Source organism: Aythya marila (assembly GCF_965140915.1).
Source record: "Aythya marila genome assembly, chromosome: 4".
NCBI classification, from domain to species: domain Eukaryota; kingdom Metazoa; phylum Chordata; class Aves; order Anseriformes; family Anatidae; genus Aythya; species Aythya marila.
In genome coordinates, this window is record NC_139045.1 from 67,596,894 (window position 1) to 67,621,237 (window position 24,344).

General features: G+C 38.4%; 2 protein-coding genes across 3 annotated transcripts in view; one reads left to right on the plus strand and one right to left on the minus strand.

The window, feature by feature from the left end:
• The window catches only part of GRK4 (G protein-coupled receptor kinase 4), a 37,399-nt gene extending 35,177 nt beyond the window's left edge, over positions 1-2,222 (minus strand). For both annotated transcript variants that reach the window (XR_014317472.1, XM_082760173.1), the window contains exon 1: positions 1,946-2,222. Coding sequence is in view for 1 of the 2 variants with exons in the window: in XM_082760173.1 (XP_082616299.1) it covers positions 1,946-1,997 (52 nt within the window). In the remaining variant the exon portion in view is untranslated. The remainder of the gene's footprint in view (positions 1-1,945) is intronic.
• A 323-nt stretch (positions 2,223-2,545) lies between these two features.
• On the plus strand, positions 2,546-24,015 carry NOP14 (NOP14 nucleolar protein). The gene is made up of 18 exons (XM_082759743.1): positions 2,546-2,994; positions 4,741-4,875; positions 5,605-5,746; positions 6,307-6,452; positions 6,869-7,006; positions 8,547-8,669; positions 9,921-10,052; positions 10,821-11,127; positions 12,460-12,590; positions 12,845-12,930; positions 14,550-14,685; positions 16,499-16,600; positions 17,454-17,607; positions 20,336-20,495; positions 21,212-21,359; positions 21,850-21,968; positions 23,196-23,351; positions 23,707-24,015. Exons 1-18 carry the CDS (start codon positions 2,797-2,799, stop codon positions 23,801-23,803), a joined length of 2,610 nt encoding a protein of 869 aa, XP_082615869.1. The 5' UTR covers positions 2,546-2,796; the 3' UTR covers positions 23,804-24,015.
• Positions 24,016-24,344: the final 329 nt, after the last annotated feature.

Genomic DNA, 24,344 nt, shown 5'->3' on the forward strand with positions numbered 1-24,344 from the left:
TGCAGACCATAATTAAGCCTAAATTAATTTCTCTCAGCATGTCCCTGGTACCTATAAAACAAGAGCACGGTGCTTTCTATCTCACCACTTTTGCTTATAGAACTGATACATTTATACAGGTAAACACTCTTCACATCTGCAATACACTGAGAAACTAGAAAAAGAATTACTGATATGCCTGAAGCCTGCACAGGAAAATCAGGTAAGCTGTTACTCCATGCTAATTTAGGATTTCACCTTCTATGCGCAACAGTAATCCTGCACTCTTCCACTCCCTTGCACCTCTCCCTACACTATACAGTAAGACTGAATGGAAGCAGTAAGAAAAAAGAATTGTAAATCTGCTTTTCTGTCACAGTTGCGAGGCCCTTTCAGCGATGAATATATTACACTAAGTTAAACTACTACACAGACTCTCTCTACAAATTTTGTTCCTTTAAAGCACACCAGGCACATAAGAAGAGAGCTAGGACAGGGATTTTATGGGATGGTCCCAAGAGGAGTAAACCAGAGAGATCAGAAAAGGCAATGCAACAGACAGAAACTACTTTCATTTTAGGGAGCATTGATGCACAAACTACCCCAAGCACAGGGGCACAGACCTGAAAAGGCACAGGTCCCTCTACCAGTGGGGTTTTAAAGCCAGAAATGGCATTATTGGGTATGCTTACACTAAAAAAGCCCAGGCCAGCTGAAGGTACAAAAGAGTAACAGTTTATTACCACTACTTTTTAAAGCTTCACGTCAGATAGAGCTGATCTTCTTTACATCAACTCCTGTCAGACTTTCATTTCGTTCATTAAAATATCTTGTTTGGTCAGTTCTACCACTGTAATTTATTTTAAACATAGTGAAACCTTAACTAAAGAGGCAACCTGACATTAAGCAGCCACTTAAAAGCTTTTCCAGACTACCACTCCACTCTTTGTGGTGAGGGTTTGGGCACAGTAAAGTTTTGAGCCAGATTCCACTTTCCCTTCATTTCTCAGATCACTTCAATGCGAACTCCAAATCCAGGCAGCGCCACAGACATGTACTGTCAGTGAAACCAGCCAAAACATGTCCTACGGTTTGAGGTGGTCTTTTCAGCTAAAGTTGGGAAATAGCCCAAATCGTGATCGCTGCTCTGGTTTTTAAACCCCACTTCAAAGCCAGAAAGTTGATTTTCCTCTCTTGCTGCTTAAGGCAAATTTAACTGGATACACATATGGCGTAAGTGCCAAACCCATTTAGAGTTGGAGGAACTTGCAAAACATACAGGAGAAGATTCTGTTGTTCTTACTCACTTTAAACAGCTCAACTAAACTAATGGGACTTCTCAAGGCAATTAAGAAAAGCAGAATCCAATCCAAGAAGAATCTGCACATTTCGAAGCTGAAAAACAGACTCCACACGGAGCGCGGTGGTAATCTGGAGAGGCTTTCAAGCGGCCGTTTAATGGACAGCTATACATGCGAAAAAGGAGTAAGTATAATCTAATTTCAGGAGGTTTTTGTAAACAATGCTCGTTTGGTAAGTGAAGCTTTGTATCTATTAAAACGTTTGGTACCATTTGGTAGGCAAAAATTTGCATCTGTTAAAAACGTGTGTTAGGTGGGAGAGGAATCTTCAGGTCCAGATGCTCTGGGGAATAAACCCTCAGGTTTGACCTCACGGAAATACCCCAAAACGTGACAGAAAACCCATCTTCAGGGTGCAGGCGGCCGATTCCCTGAGGCAGGCGTTGCGGGCGGACGAAGGCTCGGGGTCTTCCACAGGAGCCTGGGGTCCCTGGGCCCTTTTGCAGGCACAGGCGGACGGGTCTCTCGGCAGCAGCCCGACAGCAGGAGGCTCCTAAAACCTCGCTGGTGCGAAGCGGGGCTCGGCCCCTCTCCCCCCCCTCACCCCGGCCCCTTCCTCCCTCAGCCCTTCCCTCCTCTTCCTCCCTCCCCCCCTCAGCTCTCACCCTCCCGGGCTTTCAGCAGCACCGTGTTGGCCACGATGTTCTCGATCTCCATGGTCGGGGGGGCTCCTTCCCCTCAGGGCAGCCTCCGTCGCCCCCTCTTCTTCTTCTTCTTCTCCTTCTCCTTCTTCTTCTTCCTCCTCCTCCCGCCCCGCCAGCGCCTCGCCGCCGCTCATCCGGCCCCGCGGCCCCTCAGCGCTGCGCTCGCCTCTTCCCCATCATCACCCGCTGCTCGGCCCGGCACCGGCCTCCCCCTCCCCGAGGGCGGAGGCAAGGAGCAGGCAGCGCCCGCCCGCCCCGACCATAGCTCGCCGCCCTCCTCCTCCTCCTCCTCCTCCTCCTCCTCCTCCTTCTCCTCAGGCAACTCCGCCTCTGCCTCACCCCCTCGCCGAAACTACAACTCCCAGCATCCCCCGCGCGGCACAGCTCGGCGTCTCCCTGCGCCCCGCCGCGCTTTGCATGCTGGGATTCGTAGTGCGCGCCACAGCCCTTTCCCAACCTTCCCCGTGGGTCACCGCCGAAGCGGGGAGGGGAGAAGGGCGGCAAGTCTCGCGACGTTTGGAGGCAGCTCTCGCGAGACTTCGCGGGGCCGCCGCCGGTGCGTGGCGGGCGCTGGGGGCACGCGGGGTGCGGGAGCGCGGACACCGCGCGGCTCCCTCTGCATCGCTCCGGATCTCGCGGGATTTCCGGGGGAAGTCTCGCGCGATTTGGTCGGGGGGCGGCCGGGAGGGCTGAGGGGGGCTTTGCCCCGCCGCCATTTTGGTTGCTGGGTCTGTCAGTCCCCTCTGTCAGTCCGTCTGTCAGTCCGTCGGTCCCCTTTGAGTCCCCTCTGAATCCCCTTCTCCTGCTTTGGAATGGGGAAGGCAGCCAAAAAGAGGCCTAAGGCCTCCGCGCCCTCCCGGGGCAAGGGTTCGGTGGAGTCAGCCATGGCCATGGTGAGGAGCAACCCCTTCGAGGTGAAGGTCAACAGGCAGAAGTTCGACATCCTGGGCAGGAAGACCAAGAACGACGTGGGGCTGCCCGGCGTCTCGCGCTCCAAGGCCATCAAGAAGGTAAGAAAGGGTCAGAGCTGGAAAGGGAGGGCGGCAGCTGTAGGGGAAGCTGTGGAGGAGAGGCATTAGGCCTGGAGGGGAGAGGCAAATCCATCCTGTGTGACACAAATGGTTCCTCTCCTCATCTCACCTCACCTCATGGTGCTCTGATGGTGATGGAAAGCCTGACAAAACATCCCTCCCCAGTGCACTGCACGTGGGTCATCGATGCAAGCCTTCATCACGTGTGTGGGAATGAGCCTCTTCTCAAATGTCCCTGACCTGAGCACAGCAGCACATGTGGCCAGGATGCAAATACTGGACTGCAGCACAAATAGTATTAAGTGTTCGTTATCTTGGTCACATTTAGATGCTGCAGGATGTTAAGCTTCTTGATGGTGCAGTATTATTGTAATAGTAAAAGCCTGGAAGAGGAGTAGGGCCTTACTGCAGTGGGAACTGCGTAGACATGCAAAAACTACAGTGATTTTGAAAGGTAAAATTTTCTGTAGATTTTGTTAACACTGAAAAACTATAGTTTAAAAGTTTGTTCCTGAGATTCTCTCTGATACAGATCTGGAATCTGGATATGAAAACAAAACGGAATTTGAAGCATGAACTGAAAAGAGAAGTTCTTTTAAAAAATAATGTAGCAGAAAGAAACTATCATTTTACATGCATTGTGAGAGGTGATGCATTAAATAAAGTTTCATGAATAAAAGTAATCAATGAGAAAGGACATCAAATAACTGATCAACAAAGGTGCTTTTCCATATCCAAGGTATTAAGATATATTAATGGACTCAAGCAGCATTAAAGTTGCATGATGTATTCTGTGTAGGAAGTAAATAGAAAGTAGAACTGTCATACTGACAGCAGAAGCCAGGCTTCACTTACAGGGGTGTCTGCAAGTTTGGGATGCTCATTAGGGCTGTAGAAACCTGTTTCAGGAAACTCAGTCTTTTCCTTCACAGCAGTAGCTTGCAAGTTCATTGCACTATCAGTAGCAAAGATATCAGGTTTCGTTAACGTGTTCTAAATGAACGTGGATCTTTTTGAATACTGGCACAGCCAGTATTTACATCCTTTAGGAACTATGTAGTAATTTCAGCATGAAATTGTATTTTAGCTTCCAGCCCTCATTACTGTTTGTCTAGATTTGAGACAACTTAATAGCATTTAATGTCACATTTGAAGGTCTTTGGGTTTTAACAATGAGGTAAATCAAACGTTTGTAATGAATTAGATCACTGGCACTGAAAAGTAAGCCTGTCTTCATACTTGTGCCAGAAGTGCAGCACATACAACCTCATATAGGTCTACTAACTTGCTTTTACTTCTCTGATGCATAACCTTCCTGTGCTCAACACTAAAGCAGAGAACTAAATGTATGTACCCTCTTGTTTTTTTCATTTTTTTATATCTTAGATGACAAAACCAGAAGAGGTTCAGCTGGCACTGCAGTTTTGTTGCTTTCTTTAATATGTTATGTACACTCTTATACTAAGTTTCAGACTGAAATTAGAATTCTTCAGAAGCAAAGTTTATTTTTTTTTTATGTGACAAAAAAATTGTAAGAGTAGTTAATGACTCTGAGTATGTTGTATGAACTTCTCATCTCTTTTCATTATTCGGTTTTCACTTCTCTTTCACTGCATTCTTATCAACTAGATGATATTGCCAGGATACTGTAGAGCCTTTCTTGCCTTGGTTTTGAAAGTATTTATTCTCTTAATTTTTTAATTTAATCTCCTTTTTTTATTCTAGCGTACCCAAACGTTACTGAAAGAATATAAAGAAAAAGAAAAGACGAATGTGTTTAAAGATAAACGTTTTGGTGAATATAACACTAAAATAAGTCCAGAGGAAAAGATGATAAGACGATTCACTTTGGAAAGACAGGTAAAGTATAGCAATGGGAATTTGAAAAGAAAAAAAAAAAAGAAAAAGAAAAACACATTATGTTTGTAGGGTTGCCCTTAACAGAGGGTTTTGCAGGCTAATGCTTTCTATTTTAGAATTTATATGTTAGAAACTCTTATTAAAAAAAAAAATTGTTTGTGGGGATCCAGAATTTAGACTCGTTATGATTTGGGAACTGATTTAGAAAAAAGGCAACCACCATCAAGTACAATCTGAGATTCCACTATAACTGTTGGAGAACAGTCATTTCATTTGCTGACTAGAGGAACTCTGTAACCTGCTGTCATTCTGTAATGTGAAGTGTATGTGCAGGACCAGTATTTCCACCTCATTATACTCAATCTCCAGAGTTGAGCACTGAGTAGTGCAATATCAATGTCTACTCATGCTTTCTGTAGGTTATAGGCAGTTTCATTAGGTCAGAAATGTGATAGTGAATCGTTGATGGTAATGGTATACAGATAAAACTTAAGCTTTCTTAGGTTCTCTGAGTTACTTCATTTCTACATTAGTATAAGAGAGGCATCGTGCTCTCTCAGTTAAGGTTTAAGGTATTTGAATGAAAAGATTGATCTAGTAGTGTTCTGAAAACAGCAAAGAACTGGAATGAGAATCTCCTCAATTAGCGTTGAAAGTACTGCTTTATTCATTTGTTGCCTGAAGCTAGATATCCTTTGTTACTTAATTGGTTTGTTTTGCTATCCTTAGCAAAATTATGGAAAGAAAAATATTTATAACCTTAATGAAGATGAAGAATTGACTCACTATGGCCAATCTTTGGCAGAAATTGAAAAACTGAATGATATTGTTGATAGTGATAGTGACACAGAAGAAAGAGGAACGTTGTCAGGTAAGACATGTCAGCTAACATCCCACTGCTCTATGTTTTTTTGATTGTTGTTTTTGTTGGTGGTACGTTTTCATCATTTATTCTGTACTGTCCTTCACTGAGGAAGAGTATTATGTAACCGGTTGGGAAGTTTAAGCCAGTTTTGATTACTTCTTAACCACACATGGAACAGCTGTGTGTATCTTAGCAGCGGTTGAGCCGAAACAACCTTCCTGGCAAGCTTCTTTAATCTCTGGGCTTTTCAGCATTAATATGTACCGATATTTAGAGGGTGTTGGGTAGCATCTGAAGTTTAAGTTGCTTTCTTGCATCTCTGCACCTAAATACTAGTTGAAATTTTGAAAAAACATATTCCTATCTCACACAAAATGTTTGTCAGCCTAAAGTACATGGCCAGCATCCCTGTCTTGGTATGGCTGTTCATAGGGATGGGAATAGTACATGGATGATTAAATACTTTTAATTGCTCCCATTCTCAAGTAATGGGGAGATACTGTCCCAGCAGAATCAGCACTGATGTATGGATTTGAAAAGGATTCACAATTTATTTTCTCTTCTAGCTGAGTTAACCGCTGCTCACTTTGGAGGGGGTGGAGGCCTGCTTCGTAAAAAAGCATCAAGTGGGCAGGACGATGAAGAGGAGGAAAAACCCAAATCTAGAAAGGAACTCATAGAAGAGTTGATAGCTAAATCTAAACAAGAAAAGGTGAGTTTTTAGCCTCTATACTTTTAGTATAAGTTATGCATGGTTAAGAAGGCATCGTAATCTCTGTCTTTGTGGAGTAAAATAGTGGCTTGGAAAGCAAGGTAGATAGCTGTCGAGGAAACAAGTCTGAGGTCCTTGCATAAAGCCTGTCTGCCCTTGGAGAAGTTTTAGGAAATGCATTAGATATTTACCATTCTTTTGTATCTCCAAATCTCTCCTCTTGACTTGTTTTCTTTATGCAGCCTGTGTGGCATTCAGGATAACTGTACTGCTTCTGCCACAGAGAGTTTTTTACCTTTAAAATGTTAAATATTTGAAATTATTTGCTAAAGACAGCATTTTGGCACAACAGTGCTATAAATGCTTTGTCATGTTCAGCTGAATGTAACTGATACATTTGTGATTTATTTTTCTAGCAAGTGAGGCAAAGTCAGAGAGAAAGTGCATTAGAACTCACAGAAAAGCTTGACAATGACTGGAAGGAAATCCAAACCCTTATGGCTCGCAAACCACCGAAGTCAGAAAGAAAGGACAAAGAGGTAGAAAAACCCAAGGTAAGGTTTTGGCTAGATTACTTTCTATTGTTCCAATAACTTGTGGCTTTGACTGTCCTAGTGTCTGATGTGTAAGTCCAAGTTCATCACTTCACAAAATAAAATGTTGCCTGCTGTTCACACAAAAGGAATTTACACTTCTAAGACAATGTGGTTAACTGGAAGAATGTAGGGATTTATATAATGTATCTTTTTGTAATTACGAGTTGCTTTTGTTTTATATTAAATATAAGAGAGGTTGCAGGTTGAACAACAAACGCTGTTAGCTGCAGGTTATTTTTAAGACAAATACATTTTACTGAAGAATAAAAATTGTTGAGAACGTTGACTTAGTTTGAACACCTTTGCAACGTTCATTGGATAAAACACCTTTGAGTTGACAAGAAAATTTTCCTGGTTGTGACTTGGGTACCATCTTTACAAAAAAGGAATTTAAATGTTAGGCTAATGAATAAATTTGTTGTGGCCTCAAAATTTTTTCTCTCAGTGGTACATTATATTAAGAGAAATGAACTTACAAATTTAAGAATGGGAACTGTAATGTGTTGCACTGTTTTGGTTTTGTTTTTTTTTTTTCTTGTCCACATTTTATATTATATTTCATTTGTTCCCTGTCAGTAGAATTCAGTTTTCAAAAGATTGAACTCATGAACAGATCGTATGTTAAAACTGATTGTAAATGGTGAACAGAATATACTGGATCAACAGGTCGAACTTTGATGTTTTGATTTTTGTTTTGAGATGCTTCATAATACGCTGAATACTCCAGTATGTTGGTAATGTGATATCCTAGGCAAAAAAAAAAAAAAGTCATTGTACTTTTCAGCAAAGGAAAATTAGATTCCTTTGCTTCATATGAATCTCAATTTGACAATTATCAGAGGTGCAGAGTGTGAATTAGTAATGCTCTATAACATTAACATTGAATAGAAGAAAGTCATCTAGTGTCACATGGGAAGAAAAATCAGTAGAACTGAATTTTAGTATATATCACTGTATGGTTTAGTGATTTAAACATCTATCAGGAAGTCTGTATTCACAAGTCCAGTGCAATATCTGCTAGTAACTGTTCTGCCATGTACACTGCTTAAGCTTTACTGAATATCAGCATCCCTTTTTGTTTTCTTTGAGATAGACATCTGTGTAACTAATAAGATAGCAGAGACTTAGCTCATGTCTGACAGTATTTATAAAGTGAAATGTAAACTATGAATTTATTAACTTCAGTTGCTCTTTGAGAAAATGGTGTTTTGTTAATAAAAATATTTGAAATTTTTCATTTAATAAGTAATACTATTTGTACATTTTTCAGTTGTGAGTAACTTAAATGGAAGGGAATTCAGGGAGAGTTTCTGTTCAATCATTCTTTCTGTTCCTTATGTTAATACTGAGTTGAATGTTCTTGTGGCTTTCTCTGGACATGGTCTTTGCCTTATTTCATAAAGGTCTTACTTTTTAGTTGTTATGTCTGGCAGAGGGGTGGCTGCAAAGCAGAATAATAAAACTAAGATAATAAACAACTATATAAATATTTCTTTAGCCTGATGAATATGATATGATTGTTCGAGAACTTGGATTCGAGATGAAAGCAAAACCTTCAGAAAGGATGAAGACAGAAGAAGAATTGGCAAAAGAGGAGCAGGCGCGACTCCAGAAGCTCGAGGTACACCATTTATGGTTTTAGATTGTTTTGTAACCTGTCTTTTGGGAGTGACCACTTACATTCATTGCTTGACCTTAGATTGAAAGTGGCTGTACTAAAGTGCAATTCGTCAGAGGGCGAATTCAGGAAATCTCTGTTTGTGTTTCGTTTGCAATCTGATATAAAAGACAAAAAACATACAACATGACTAGTGAGGCTTATGAAATGAGTTGACATTTCTTCAATAAAAATACAGTATCACTTTGAATTGCCTATACATGTTTTAAATTATTCAGAGTTGAGATGCACTTCAGTAAGGGGAAATACCTTGTTGCACAGAAGTTGAATTACTGCACTGCCAAGTCACTTATTGCTTTATTCTGGTGTGGCAAGTCTTCCAGTGGTAGCATGTGTATAGCTTTGTTTTGCATAGGAATAGGGTTCTCTTGGGAAATACTGCATGCTGCTTCTGCCACGTGGAGCTCTGTGTCCTTCAGAAAGAGTGAATTAGTTGTTGAATGTTTCTCTCCTTTTTCTTTTGGGATACTGAAGACACATTTAATACTGTAGGCATGCGGTATCTTCATGTTACCTCAGAAAGCTCAGTAGCTAACAGCAAAACAGGAAGATCTTTTTCTTTTCTGTTCTTGTCTTGTTTGACAGACAGTCTAGCTGTCCATCAGACAAAAGGCAGAAGGCAGCCTGTAGCAGACAGAAGGCAGGTTCTGTAGGCAGAAATGCTTTTGAAAAATGGTATTTCAGATATTGCCCATTGAATCTATTTACAAATTCAGTGTAATGTTAAAATCCTAAGACATCATTGTGTTTACTGCAAACTTGTTACACATTGGGGAAAAGAGATAAACACTGCAGAATCATAAAATGCTTTTAGAAGCTTATGTTTTCTAGTAATGGTGCATTGTCTCATAAACCAAGCAGATAAAAAATAAATAAAATGTGAGAACATAATGCTTTTGTAAACCCAATTTAAACCCATCCATGTGAGTGTTATCACTTACATTATTGGATTAGGCTATCACATCGTACTCTGCAACAAAAATAAAGTATCATTAGCTTTTGCCCAGAGTATGTCAAGTCACTGCCTTTTCTTTTCATTGGCTAGGTGGAGAATGCTAGTTAACTTTTTTTTTTTTCCCTCTGATTTTCTTAGCTGTAGTATTTGAGGGAGCTTCAGGAGCTTCCCTTCTTGGTGCAATGACATGATTCATCTAGATGCTCACATCTGTGTATTGTATTTCTCCTAAAACACAGGCAGATCGGCTACGTCGAATGCGTGGAATAGATGAACAAGAGACTAAAAAGAAACCCAGCCACGTGTCAGCTGATGATCTAGCTGACGGGTTTATCCTGGACAAAGATGACAGACGTTTATTGTCTTACAAGGTAAGATTTGAAATGTCAACTTTTTCAGAATTCTCAAACAAAGGTCGGAAAATTAGTTTGGAAGTGACCTCTGGAGAACTCTGGTCCAACTTCCTGCTTAAAGCAGTCAGCTATGAAATCACCAGGTTGCTCACGGCTTTACCCAGTCTTGTCTGTTAGAAGGCTTCTGGGCTGAAGAGAAGGCCTTAGCTGTTTTAGTCTTTTATTATTATTATTATTATTTTTTAATTTGCACTATATTCAGTGCAGTTTTCACAGAATCTCAGCCTGAGGATGAGTGACTTTCTCAAACAGCCCTTTCCTCTTACAAGTGAGTAGCAAGGGAATTGCTGTTGTCCTCAGATCAGAGAATGCAAATTGTGGATGTGAATTTTAATCGATAAGTAAGAAAATCAGAATGGGAACAATTATTTATCTGATACGCTATTTTAAGACATAGAAATAGTTTAAAAATGTATTTTCTAACCGAGAATGCTTCTTCTTAAGTGACGAATTTTTTTTTTATATCATCTGCTAGTGTCCTTTACTTTCCTGCTGATTGTTTTAGTCCTCAGATATTACCTCTTTATGTTTCTTTAAGCTCCTTGGAAATACCCCACTGTTCTTACACCTGTATGCACATTCTGTCCCTAAAATTCCTTCTTGACTGGCATGGCTGCTGTTTGCTGCTTGGTCAGGGTGGCCTTTAATGAAAGCTTTCCATGGTGATACTGTTGAAGTGCTGTTACTTTATCACTGTTTTAACTGGCTCATTTTCTCTACTGGCAGGATGGAAAAATCCATATTGAAAATGAAGAGGAGGAGGAGGAGGGAGAAGAGGAAGGGGAAGAAGAGGAAGGTGGGAAGGAGGATAGTGAGAATGACCAAAGTGATGAAGAGTCTGCTGCTGAAGATGAGGAGGATGTTGCTGCAGACAACCACTCTGATCTTGAATCTGACCTTGAGAGTGAAGAAGAAGCTGCAGGAAATAAAGAAGAGAAGAAAGAAGAGACAACTGGAAATGAGTCACAGAATATGGAGGGACTGGATCCAAAAATGGAAGCTGCCAAAGCAGAGCTTCCTTATACATTTGCTGGTAAGCAAAGGACAGACCCGGGGATCCCTTTTGTTTTTAGGGAGTTTATAACCAGTCTCTTTCTCTCTCCTGCAGGATCTTAAATATTCCTGCTCATCTATGACGTTTTGCTTTGTAACTGTCTCCTACTATTCCAGGAGGAGTCAGTAACTCATGTTCTTAGTGATTAGCACTGATCATGCTGTGAGCAGTGGAAAACGGATTGGTTTTGTCCCAGAGCTGTTTCTGCTGCTTCTAGCAGCTGTAGAATTGACAAATACATGTTAGGGGTTAAACCAGAAAGATCTGTGCTCATTTCTGAAGGCCAGCAAGCAGTACACCCAATTCAAAATGCTAGTGTTTTGCATAAGGGCATCTTAAATAGTGTTCTGTTACCTATATTTACATGAGGAGAGGTTTCCTTCTCTAGTGTTTGGATGGGCATTTTTGTCAGAGAAAATGCTTAAAGAGGCAGGACCCTGAGATGTAATCCCTGTGATATAACACTGCAGTATTTTTAAATGGAAACACTTGAAACTTAACTCTTTTTGGGTCTGTGCCTAGGAGGAAGAAGAGAGGGATGTTCCAAGCACTACACAAAACATGCGTTAATATTAAGTACCTAATACAACTAGCTCTTGTCCGAGTATAGGTTTCTCTAACAAAATTACCCATTACAAGATTGAACAATCTTTCAAACCACTTCCCTAAATGTGTTTTTTGTGTTTTTTTTCATCAAAAGGAGATAATATACATTACACATAATATACATTACACACAGCCTTTTAAATTGCATCCACATTTTGTCTTAACCAGAAAGTGGTCACATTAAAATAACTCAAAAAATGGAACCAGTTAGGATGTATTATAGCATGTTAGCTAGACTGGAAATGGCCTTTTTTTTTTTTTTTTTTTTTTTTTTACAATTGTTTTCCATCAGTGGCAAGTTTCTTACTTTTTTAATATCCTTTCATGCCAAAGTTAGTTGGATGTGAATTAAGCATGGAGCAAATTGTATTATGGCAAATTTATGGTTGAATGTATGCTTAAGTTTAATTCTGATGCATTGTGTGGGTGTCAGCATCATCATGCTCAGCCTAAGCAGAAAATACAGGATGAACTGAATCTTAATTGCTGGAAAATGTTTACCTTATTTTTTGAGTTATGTTCATAAGTTATTTCACATATATCTTGATAGGTTATTAGTGTTTAAAAGCTTGCTATTTAAAGACTGTATGGTATCCTTTTTTCTAAAAGTAACGCTTTCAAATTGGAAGTTTATTAGATGATAGCTTTAATTAAATATCCTAAGTTTGAGGTTTTGTCTTGTCAATTTTTGTTTTTACATTATAGTTCCCGAATCCTATGAGAAATTTAAGTCTTTATTGGCTGGAAGAACAATAGAGCAACAGCTTACTATTCTGGAAAGGATTCAGAAATGCAATCATCCAAGCCTTGCAGTGGGAAACAAAACAAAGTTGGAAGTATGTTTTTTGTTTGTTTGTTTTGTTTTGTCTTGCATTTTAAGGTTTGAAATTAACTTTGAATTCCTTCGTAAGTTTTAGTAAGCATTTGGGTAGCAGTATAAACTATATATGCTCCTATGTTGTGGATAGCAGTAGAATCAAGGTACCACGTGTTTCTTTTCTGACTTTTTTATCACTGTTTTTCTGTGCTGTTAAAAAATACCTGCAATGAAAGAACACTGATAATTTGTAATATGCTGTGCTTCTTGCAGAAACTGTTGGGCTTCCTTTTCGACTATATTGGGGAGTTAGCAAACCTGGATTTACCAGACCTCAAAGCAATTGACAAGCTCATCCTGTAAGTAACAAATCCTGTTGACTTTTGCTACATTATGGTTTTAGGAGAAAAGCTGCATAGTGTAAGGCATTTTGAATGTAGTTTGTTTCAAACAATTCTCTTGGGATTGTAGGCAACTGGTGATTCTCTGGCTTTTTAGTGTTTTGACTCTGCTTCACCTATTCTTTGAGCTATTAATTGTACCAAGACATTTTCAAATTCTCAGAGTGTAATTTTCCATCTGTAAAATGCTTTTCATGGTTCATGAGTAAATGATATACCATGTGTGCATGCAAACTTCTGTATATGAAGTTATTTATACTGCTGATCAAGGTGCTGACAGTGTGCTGTTGCCTGTGCAACTTTACATGGGTTTCCATTCTGTAATTCACTCAGGTTTGGAACAAGATGAAAATGGAAAAAAAGAGTGTTATAGCAAGCCCATATAAATGTTCCAAAGAAACAATTTGCAGGAATTAGTCAATTTGGCATTGTAGTCTTCAAACATGTAATGGACAAAGAGAGTCAAATTTGTCTCAGAGGAATACAGCAAACCATGATGGTCAATGGATACAAGCTGCAACAAGGGAAATTCCAATTAGATGGAAGGAAAAATTCTTCACAACGAGGGTGTTGGACATCAGAACAGGTTTCCAAGAGAGGCTGTAGAATCTCCACCCTTGAAGGTTCACAAAACTAAACAAAACTGCAAGCAACCTGAGGCAGCTTTGAAGTTAGCAATACTTGGAGCAGGGAATTGCTCAAGATGATCTCCAAAGTTCCCTTCCACCTAAAACTAGTCTGTTATTCCTAGCTAAACTTTGCAGGCTAGACAACTTCCTTTCAATTAATTATTTGTATGTAGCATGAAATAAAAAAAAAGTATATTGAAGAATAAATAGTTTTTAAAAAATCTGCTATTGGCAGCTTTAGCATGCATTGCTCTGTTGCATTCATCAGTAAGAGCATTAACCTGCTGATAGTCACACATGCTGCACCTTTGTAAAAGTGTCTAAACACATTTTGTTTGCTTTAAAGAACTGGGATTTATATCTCTACAAACAATATCTCTACAAACATTTAAAAAAAATACTGAAAAGCAGATACAGGCTCCTGCCTGCACTTCCCTGTAGGCAGTATCCACGGGCCAGCAACTGGCCTAACTGTGGGTATTTTTTTCTCGTTTTAAGTAATAATTTGGTTAACTACATTGATGCCTTTCTAAGTGCTTAACATTGCCTGAGAGTATTTTAAGTAGAGAGCTGCCAAGTATTATGTGCCAGTTTACCTTTGTACAGTAGAATGAAGAGTTAGGTGATTCAGAAAGATATGCTTCGATCGTATCAAATGATTTGAGTGTGTATTTTGAAGTTTTTAATTTTTTAAATTATTTTTTTAAGGTTTAGAAACCACCAAATCAGAGATCATCTTGTAAGGCCCAATAAAAAATATATCTGTAAACCAAAAGTATTACAATAGTAATCTATACAGGGTGGCTGTTTCTCTAAAAATAATTTGCTTTGGGGAGTTTGTTATGTTAGAGAAGGAACACAAGAAATCTTCCTACAGGTGCTTAAAATCACTTTTTTGGTTAAGATCAGTGGTGTAACTTGATCATGACTTAGATTTCTTGTTAATAGGCCATTGTACAATCTCTGCCAGATGTTTCCTGAGGCAGCCAGTGGCAGTATGAAGTTTGTCCTTCGAGACGCTGCACATGACATGGAGGAAGCAATTGAAGTCAAAGGCCGTGCAACATTTCCAGGTTTAGACATGGTAACAAACACCTGCTGCTAAGCAAATCTCTTGCTCTTTACATGAGTACAGAAATGCTAATAAATGCCAGATGATAGGAAATGCAATTCTGTATTTCAAAGCGTATAAGTTCATCTATGTCTTTTTAGGTTTCTTACATTTTAAATTGCCTCTCTGCAGATAACAAAACATTCTACAGAGTGGAAGTGGGACTTAGCAATATTAATAAAGGGAAAAGATCTTAAAATTGCTGCTCTAGTTTACGTAGCAGAACATTCTTTGTTTTCTTGATGGCATTTCAATGGGTATTTCTAGAAAAAAGTGTTGTCAGTTAAGTCATCATTTCTTTAATTATGTTAAGTGCAAATATTTAAAAAGTATTCCATAAAAGTTCACTGTCTCCAAGGATAACAGGGATAAAAATAACAGGGATAATGTTTGGATATAAAAATACAACGTATTTTTCAAAATATAAAAATACTGTATCAATATGAGTGATGCTAAATTAATGACTCAACATGAAAGGACTGACCTTTCCATCTTGTATTAGTAATATTTCAAAATTTCAGTGCCCATGCTAAATTTGAACACACTCCTAGGTAAATGGAGTTTCTAGATAAATGGCTGTTAGGGAATTGACAGGTGGAGTATATGGAAAATGAGTATTTGATTATTATAATAAAATGTTTCAAAGAGCCACCATAAGTTAGTAATCCTAAGGAAACTACTTGTTTTTGTTTCATCAAGCTGGGACAGAAATGCTGCCTAATGGAATCTGTAGGGTATTGAAAGAAAATAGACTGAAGGATTTACTTAGCTGACTTGGTTCTTACAGCTTGGACAACATTTATATTGAGTTCTTTTTTGAAGAGTCTCTATTCAGGATGTTTTACATTTTGCAGGAAACGTGTTGTAGAGAGCTTGTAATTTTTTATTTTGTCACTGTCACCCTTCAGACACCAGTGGCACTGTTGAGTTTCATTCCATTCAGTGGACTTTTTGAGGTTTCAAGCCATCTTTGTGTTTTAGGGTAGAATTACATCACTGTCCTGTTGCCAAAGTACTTGTTTGAATGAAGGTTCCTTAGACCAGTTGGCGTTGGTAGGCTTTACACATGCCTACAGTTAATCTAATTTGATCAGGGGTGCTTAGTGACTAAACAGTTCAGGAGAATATTTATTTACAACAAAAACTTCATAGAGGAAAACAGCTGAAACAGTAGAACTTGACTTGTGTCTAGCTGTGTAAATGTCCACTTAGGTCTGTTTATAGAATTACCTTGCAGCTGATGTTTAAGGTTCTTATAGTCATGACAGGAGGTCACTCAGCTCTCTGATATTCCCTTCAGTAAGAGTGTACATAATTGCTGGCTAATTCTCTTGTACTTGTTACCTGCTAGTGCCTGAGGATCCTGGTTACTTAATTGTCTGTGCTGAGGACCTGTTGAAATTTGTCACAGGTCCTCTGTGGCCACTTGTTCATTTCTTTATGTGATATGAGATTGTGTGGTTGTGGGGAGCAGAACTTTATCACATCTCCTCATGGAATAAATGGTCAGTGTGGTGGGCATAGTTCTTGGTTGCTCCTCCAGCTGCCTCATTGAACTAATGCAGTGTTAGACATATAATGGATAGTCCATTTTCTCATGAAACTTAAACAGTCATCTCAGTAAATAGGTTGTGTATCATATCAGGTATCTCAATGATTTATATCCTAATGTTTTTAGACTACTACATGACAGTTACTCATACATCACAGTTAGATACGTGTAAAATCAGTTGGGAATTACGTCTTACTATATTTTGCCTTTTTACTCTCTTTTATATGCTGTCAGCTTATTTATTTGAAAATTACATCTCTGCTGTTTCCAACATCTGACTTCTGGCATCCAGTTGTAACTCCTGCTTTTATATACATGAGTCAGCTGCTTACTAAGGTATGTCTATGATGTTGTATCTTGGCATATTCTTCCTTGTTTCTTCCTAGGACCCCAACTATAAGTTATAACTAACTGGAACTGTTATGAATAGGCAGCTTTGTGTTGGGTATAGTCACAGATTATAACTGGAAGAAAAAGTGAAGAGAAAAAAACAGTACAGCCCAACACAAAATTCTGTCTGATAATTTTTCGAGTTGTAGAAGAATTCCGTATATGATGAACTACATAGGACTAATGGAACAGACTGAATAAAATATAAAAGCATTCATGTGATTTCTCTTCTGTATATTGCGCTTGGTCCTACTTAAGAAAGATCTTTAATTAAAAATTGTCAGTGTTTGTTTTCTTTAAAATCCTATCTAGCACAATGCATTGCATTGCAGTTAAAATGTGTCCTAATTTTTCTATCCAAACGTCCTGTTTATATGCTTTGAAAGTCTTGAGTTAGTTCTGTTACTGTCGCAGAACCAAGTTGCTTTCAGCCAGATGTTTCTTTTTTTCACTTCTGAAATGGATATGGGGTGTTGGAGGGCAAAAAGTAGGACTGACATGTATGAACAGGTCAGATGGCAGAAACAAATGAGTAAAAAGAACTTATTGTTTGTGATTTAGCACCTTCTAGTGGCTAAACCTCTTCTGACAGACTTTCTGCTCATTTCTGCATATACTTTTTAGTGTGTGCAAGCGAAAACCAGTATGTTTTCGTTTAAGTCCAAAGGGTATCATTTTACAGATCTTAAATGTGTACAATTTATTAAATATCCCTACTTTGGGGGGGATGCCATGTTTGTGGTGGATAGACATTTACTAAGTAATGTGATGTGCTTTTTTCTTCTTTTCTTTTTTATAGTGTCGCATCACAACGCTGCAAGATGTTATTAAAGGTTTATTTATATGCTGTTTGTTCCTGGAATACATCTCTCTCTCCAGAAGATTTGTACCAGAACTCATCAATTTTCTTGTTGGAGTACTTCACATATCACTCCCCAGAAAGCAAGCCCAGGGTGAGCTTGTTTAGAATAAATGAGTAATTATTTTTTTATATTAGGGTTTTTCTTTTAAATAATTATCTTTCACACTGAGTTTAGTATTTTGAAAAAAAGACCAAAATCATTTGCTAGGTTGGCCATGCACAATTTTGACTCTCAGACATCTTGTTATGAATGAGATTCTCTAACGTTGGCAGGAAAGAAAGAACTGAAGTTAGTCAGAGAAATAAAGCAGCATTGCCCACCATGCAGTATTTTGACAATATTGTTGTTCTAAGTAGTCCATGTGATTGGACTGCACTCTAATATTTGCAGTTCCAATGGGATTCTCATTGAATACCCTGCAAATAGCCTCCTTTATCTACTACTAGCCATATCACCCAGATAAGTGAGTGAAATGTAACACAGAGTTGGTATTTTTCCTTTTTATGTGTTTGACAAGGATTTGTTGTAGTTTAATAGAAGGCAGCTGTTCCCCCCAAGCAGAGGATTAGGCTGTGCTGTAACATAACTGCAAACTTAGCAGTCTGTGTAGACAACAGCAAGAATGAGACTGCCTTTTCAATGGGATCCGTATGCTAGCAAATGATTTTTAATTGCCAGTCTTTGCCTTTCTATGATTTTTTTTTCTATTATTTTTTTGGGGGGACTCATTTCAAGCTTTAGAGTTACTCTAGATCTGAGGCTTCTTACCAAAAAGGTTAGTGACAAAAATTCACTTAGAAGAGCTTTGTCAGATCACAGTAACTAATTCATGTGCTAGTATCCCTGGGTCACTCGGAGTGTCAGCATGCACAAGGAGACTGCAGGCAGGATATTCTCAAGTGAAAAATGCAATGATTTTTTGGCAAATCCTCACAGAAGACATCTGGGATGTAATGAACTACAGGCTAAATATTACTGTGCTCATCACCTGAAGTCCTTGTGCTTAGGGTAGTCATCTGTTAGGTGAGGAAGGTTCAGCTTCTGTTGCTGCAGCATTCCAGTATGTCTTCAGTGGTACTAACCTGTCTTGCAGCTCCTTTTTTTTCTGCTTTAGGATTTTCATGCCTTTCCATGCTGACAGTCTTTTCTTCTTGTGAATTCTTGAGCTACTAACAATCCCTTTCTCAACAAGCTTAGTGCTGCAGTTTCACCTTTATTATCTTGTGTGGCTGTACCCTGCAGACTCACCCAGCTCCTTCTCACAGCTTAGCAGTTTCCTCTGAAGTGTGAGCCAAAGTTACACAGCTGGGTTGCATCAGAGCTAAAGCCCTGGATTCTCAGAACACCGACAGCTGAACTCTTAGAAAGAGGTGGGAAGAGGTTACAGAGTGGGTGAATTACACAGCACTTAAAGTATTTTATCCTTTGTTTGCTCTCTTAGGAATATATGCGCTATAAATGTTTTGGGTACAGTTAAAACACAGCATTTTCTAAGATGAACTACTTCAAAATATTTAGGGGTGATTGATGATGTAAATTTTAACTTTTTTTTTTAGCTTTGTATTTCTGCTAATGTTTTTGCACTACTTAAATTTGCATGGTGTTGGTTTCTGTTAGCAGTGCTAACAGAAGCACAATAAGAAAGCTCAATAAGATATGCTAGGGAGGCACAGCATTCTTTTTCTGAGAGTTTTTCAATCAATATTGATGTTCTGAAGTTACTAAATATCCAGTCATGTTTTTAAGTATCTGTGGTGGAACTATTGCTGATAAACATGATGCTTTTGCTGTCAACAGAGACTATTTTAAAATGAGCTGACAGCTAGTTCTCTGGAATGCTGATATGCTGTCAAACCAACAAAAATCTTTGGGTTCAATTTTGACAATAAGTAACATTAGCAAATAGAACTCTTTCCGATTTAATTTTGCAAGTTTGGCCATTTCTCACGTGGAGAAACGATAGAGAATACAACTTCATGAAAGACTGAAGTACAGGTTTTGGTCTGGTTTAGACTTTAAAAAAGAAAGTAGAAAAGCTGAAAGGGGAGGGAGTGGGAAAGGATTGTCTTTGTCGATAGCCTCAGCTAATGGAATTGTTAATGAAAGATGCTGTGCTCTCACAAGTAAAGCAGATAATAATAAAGTTTTGAAATAAGTTCAACTGTAAGCTTGCCAGACTTAAGGAAAAAAAATCCAGCACAGGGACTGCAAATTATTCTTTACCCTAGACATGAAACTCCACAAATGTTTCTTTCACATTGGTCTGCAAGTACCATTTGCACAGATCAGCTTATTCAACACAATGATTCTCAAGCCTTCTGTATTGCCAGCCCCGGTGTGTATTCTGCATTTACTTCGCATCTTAAAACCACTTAGTGGGAGAGAACTTTGCAGCATGCATCTGAGGGCCCTTGTCACTGTGAGAGGTCACTGGAGAGGCTCAGTGTGGTGCAGTAACTGGGAGCTTTCCCTGCTCGTGCTCACTCTGCTGCTTGCCCACTTTCCGGTCAGAGCCTTCCACTCATAACTCCAATGGAAAGTCCTGTTCTTTGCCTTTTCCTCTTAAGCATATCCAATGCTTCTCTCACTGGCAGTTCAACAGTCCATCCTGTTGCCCACAGGGCAGGCATCTTCTTTAGTCTTCTCTCTCCCTGTACGTACTTAGGATTGTGCCTGTGGTCCATTATTTTAGAAGATCCTTTTACTGATAAAGGTGTTTTTTGTTTGTTTGTTTTGTTTAAAGGCAGTATGATTAAAAACTTCTTTAGACGTAATTCTGAGAACTGATTTGTTTATGATTATTATTCTTGTTTTGTAGGCTATACTGTAGTGCATCCATTCACACCACTGGGAAAAAATTTAGAACTGCTTTTGGTGTGTGATAAGAAGGATTTGGAAAGCTGGCAGAAGCAAAATTTGCCATTGAGTATTGTGACTAGATTAAAGGAAGCCAGCAGAACAGAAGTGAATCATATCAGGTATGTAAGAGTAAGAGCAGTGAGATGTTCTACTTTATTTTTATGCATAGGAAATATTAATCTTCTGTCAGAACATTACACAGAGCGTTTGTTGGAGTGCTCAGCCCTTCCATTCCTTTTCTGTATAGCTGTGGATTGATGAAATGATGCAGAAACAGAGGACATGCTCAGAACTTTGAACTGTCATACTCTTCTGAAGCAAATACTGTATTTACATTCAAATACCATGTTAGAAAAGACGCTGAAGTAACCAAATCCTAAAGTCAGAAAAGACTACAATTAAATATGTTCATTAAGCATGTCTGACTTTTTTTTTTTACCTTGTGCATCTGTTACACCATAATTTATTTCAGGGATGAGTAAGGATTTTGTTACAAAATTTAATAATAAAAATTACTAATTCTGTTTTGAAGTGTGACACTTCTAGAACTAGTATAAAAACCTATTACTCAAGCAGCAGACACAGCATTGGCTTGTGCTCTGTGAGCTGACATAAAGATTTGTTGCTAATGGATTTCTTGGGTATTTGCTTGCAATAAAAGTGAAATTGTAGTCTGAATTGACAACCAGGAACAGCCTTGTAACTGGCTGTGTTAGGCAGTCCTAATAATAGACACTGCTTATGCTGCCAAATTTAATTAATATAATTAATTTTATTCAAAAACCCAGTACAGTTTTTGCAAGTGAAATTTTTGTATTCTTTTGTACATCAACAGGTTATCGTGTCTAGCCCTGTGTTTTGATCTCATTAAAAGATGTGCAGTTCTGTATGAGTCCATACCATCATTCCATGAAATAATGCATCCTGTCAAAATACTTCTTACACAACATATGCCAGTGAATGAATATCCTGAAAAAATGCAGGTATGTGTTCCTTAACAATAAAATTCTTAAGCAGAATTGACTTAAGCAGAATAGCAGAAATGTCCCCTCCTCAAAGAGGCATCACAACATGACCTTGGAGAATAAGATTTTGTAATACAGGTGATGCAAAATGGCCTATTTTTTTGCCATCAAAATAAAATTAACAGTCAACCTTAGAATGACTCTGAAAGGCAGGCTCTTGAATTTAGCTTGCTTTAGTCTTGCTTATTCCTCTGTTAGGTGAAACTGTTTGCAGACCTTTCTTATTGTTCATGTTACCATCTAACTAGAATTCCTAAAGTGTTTAAAATTATCCAGCCTAGAAGGGTTGCAGCATTTCAGTGTTAGCGGTCTCCTAAAGAAAAGTAATGATTTCACTCGGAAGAAGAACATGTGGGGAGGACATTACTTCTGATTAAATTTACCATAGGTTGTGAATTATGGTGTCTCTGAAACACTTCTAAAGTTGTAATTTGATTTGCATTTCCAGGAATGGTATCACAGTGCTCTGAAAGAGCTGGAGAGCAAAGTAAAGCTCTATACTCCACTGATCTGTGAGAAAAAGAAGCCAGTGCCATTGAAACAGTATACGCCTAAGATTGTGAAAGTGTAAGTAAAGCAATGCTTAGTGCAAAAGAAAAAGTGTATGTAAACATTGAGATTTTCAGTAGACTAAACAGATTTGGAAAACAGGACATAAACCAGCTAACTGTTTCTTTGTTGCATTTTATGCGCAAACTGAAAAGGACCAGCTACTTGGGTGGTAGGAAGGGAAAGAAGAAGGAAGGAGGAATTGTAAGAAAGAGAGCAAAGATTATCTTGAGGGAAAAAATAGCACTGGAAATCAGCTCTTGCCCATATAATCAGTTAAAAATTAATAAATTTCCAATTGAGAAGGGGTTGTTGTTATCTGATATTTTACCATGTGCTCTGTAAAAGCACATCTCAAGAACAACAGTGAGTTGTTCGTAAAAATCATACTGAAATATATAAAGGTAAAGATGGGTGGTGAAATTTTGAGGGTTTTATCACTGGTGCAGTAGATCAGGCAGAATATTCCTGTGCTCTGTATCACGGAATATAACAAATAGTGTGTCAGATTAAGCATTCCTTTAGGCCTACTTGATTGCCCTGTTCCTCATTCCCAAGCAATTTTCTACCTTTCAACAGTAGCAATGACAAAAAACATGCAGCTTTTTTCTTTTTATAGACCTCACAGTGATCATGTGCATTTTTATATTCTGGTTTGGAATTAAATAACGCTAATTTCCTTTTGTAGATAATAGAACTGTGTTCTGATTCGGGAAGTCTGCCGTATATTGGCTGCTGACTCATTTAAGCCTGTTTGTTATCTACAAGGGCATAACTGCGTCTTATTATACTAATTTAAGAGGACAGCCTTCCTCTGCCATACACATTTATCACCAAGTTAACTGATGAAACCATTTCTTCAGAATTCATCTGTAGAGGAAGTCTGCAAAAACTTAAGATACATTGGGAGATTCCATCTTTCTTCAGACATCTTTTATTTATCTGCTTTAGTTTTTTCATTTTTTCTTTAACAAAATGCAGGCTACGTATGGGGGGATTGAAGCGTATCTGCTTTCTGGAAAATGTTATCTGCTTGTCATCTGCATGATGATGACATGCGGTTAGAAAGTCTGGTGAGCATTTTTCCAGTATGTTCACTTGGGCAGCTTCTTATTTTGCAAGTTGATTACATAATATGCAGGAATAAAAATACAGTTAGTGTTCGGACAAAAATTCACTCCTTATATACATAAAGTCCTTTTTGGTAAGGTGTTCTGTGCTCACTTATACACATTTTCATTTCAGTTTAGAGTTTGGAAGAAAGCAGGGATGCACAAAGAAGGAGCAAGAAAGAAAGCGGTTGATTCACAAGCATAAACGTGAATTTAAGGGAGCTGTTCGTGAGATTCGGAAGGATAACCAGTTTCTGGCTAGAATGCAACTTTCAGAAATCATGGAGAGGTAATGTAGCCTTTTCTTCAGCACCAGTTTGAGTTGTTCTACTGTCCATTTCTTTGCTGTGTGACGAGACTGACACGAACAATCAACAATACAAAGCTTACTTATTTAAATAAATAAAAGTTGGCAATTTAGGGAAAATGGGTATTTTTGTTAGAGATTGTATTAACTTTCAACTTTGCAGTTTCATTTCTCTAGTTAAGAACATGCAGAAAGTTGTCATTTAAAGTGTATGTCGATGAAATTTAACATTTGTGGGGTTTTTTATAAATTAATGATTACAATCTATATGTACTTACTTACTTTCCCTAATATAATCTCCCTGAAATTTTTAACATGTTCATTGTTTGCTTTACAGAGATTCAGCCAGAAAGAGAAAAGTGAAAGAGCTTCTTAGTAGCCTTGCTACACAGGAGGGTGAATGGAAAGCAATGAAAAGGAAAAAAATGAATTAATTTGGACTATCTACAGACAGAAAGTTTGTTTTTACTGACATATAAAATAACCCAATTCTATGGCTTTTGCACAGATTTTAATTGCATTTATTGGATGTATTCCTTTCAAGGAAAACAACATCGTCAGATCTGTCTGAAAAAGTGAACCTGCTCATTGGATAAATCCACAGGTTTTCGTAAGAAAAAAATAAAACAACGTTTTTGTATGGTATGCTTCTGTTTATTTTAGCAACAGAATATTTGGGTAAGTAATTAGAATTCTCAAGAGTGTGTAAGCAAGCTTTAGGCTATTTTGAACAAAAAAAAAGTGTAAAACTCCTTTGGTATTTCTTTAATATAATAATAACTGCAAGCAGCTCACATAATGGTAGTATACTTGTAACTTCAGCAGTAACATTTTAATTAGTCTGTAGCATTGGGATATTCTATTGCTTGGGTTTGGTGGACTAATGGCGTTGGTTTCAAGCAGAAGTCCTTTGTTGAAGTCCTTTGTTGAAGTACATCCATTTTTGTCTTCAGTAATTTTGGGATCACGTTTAGC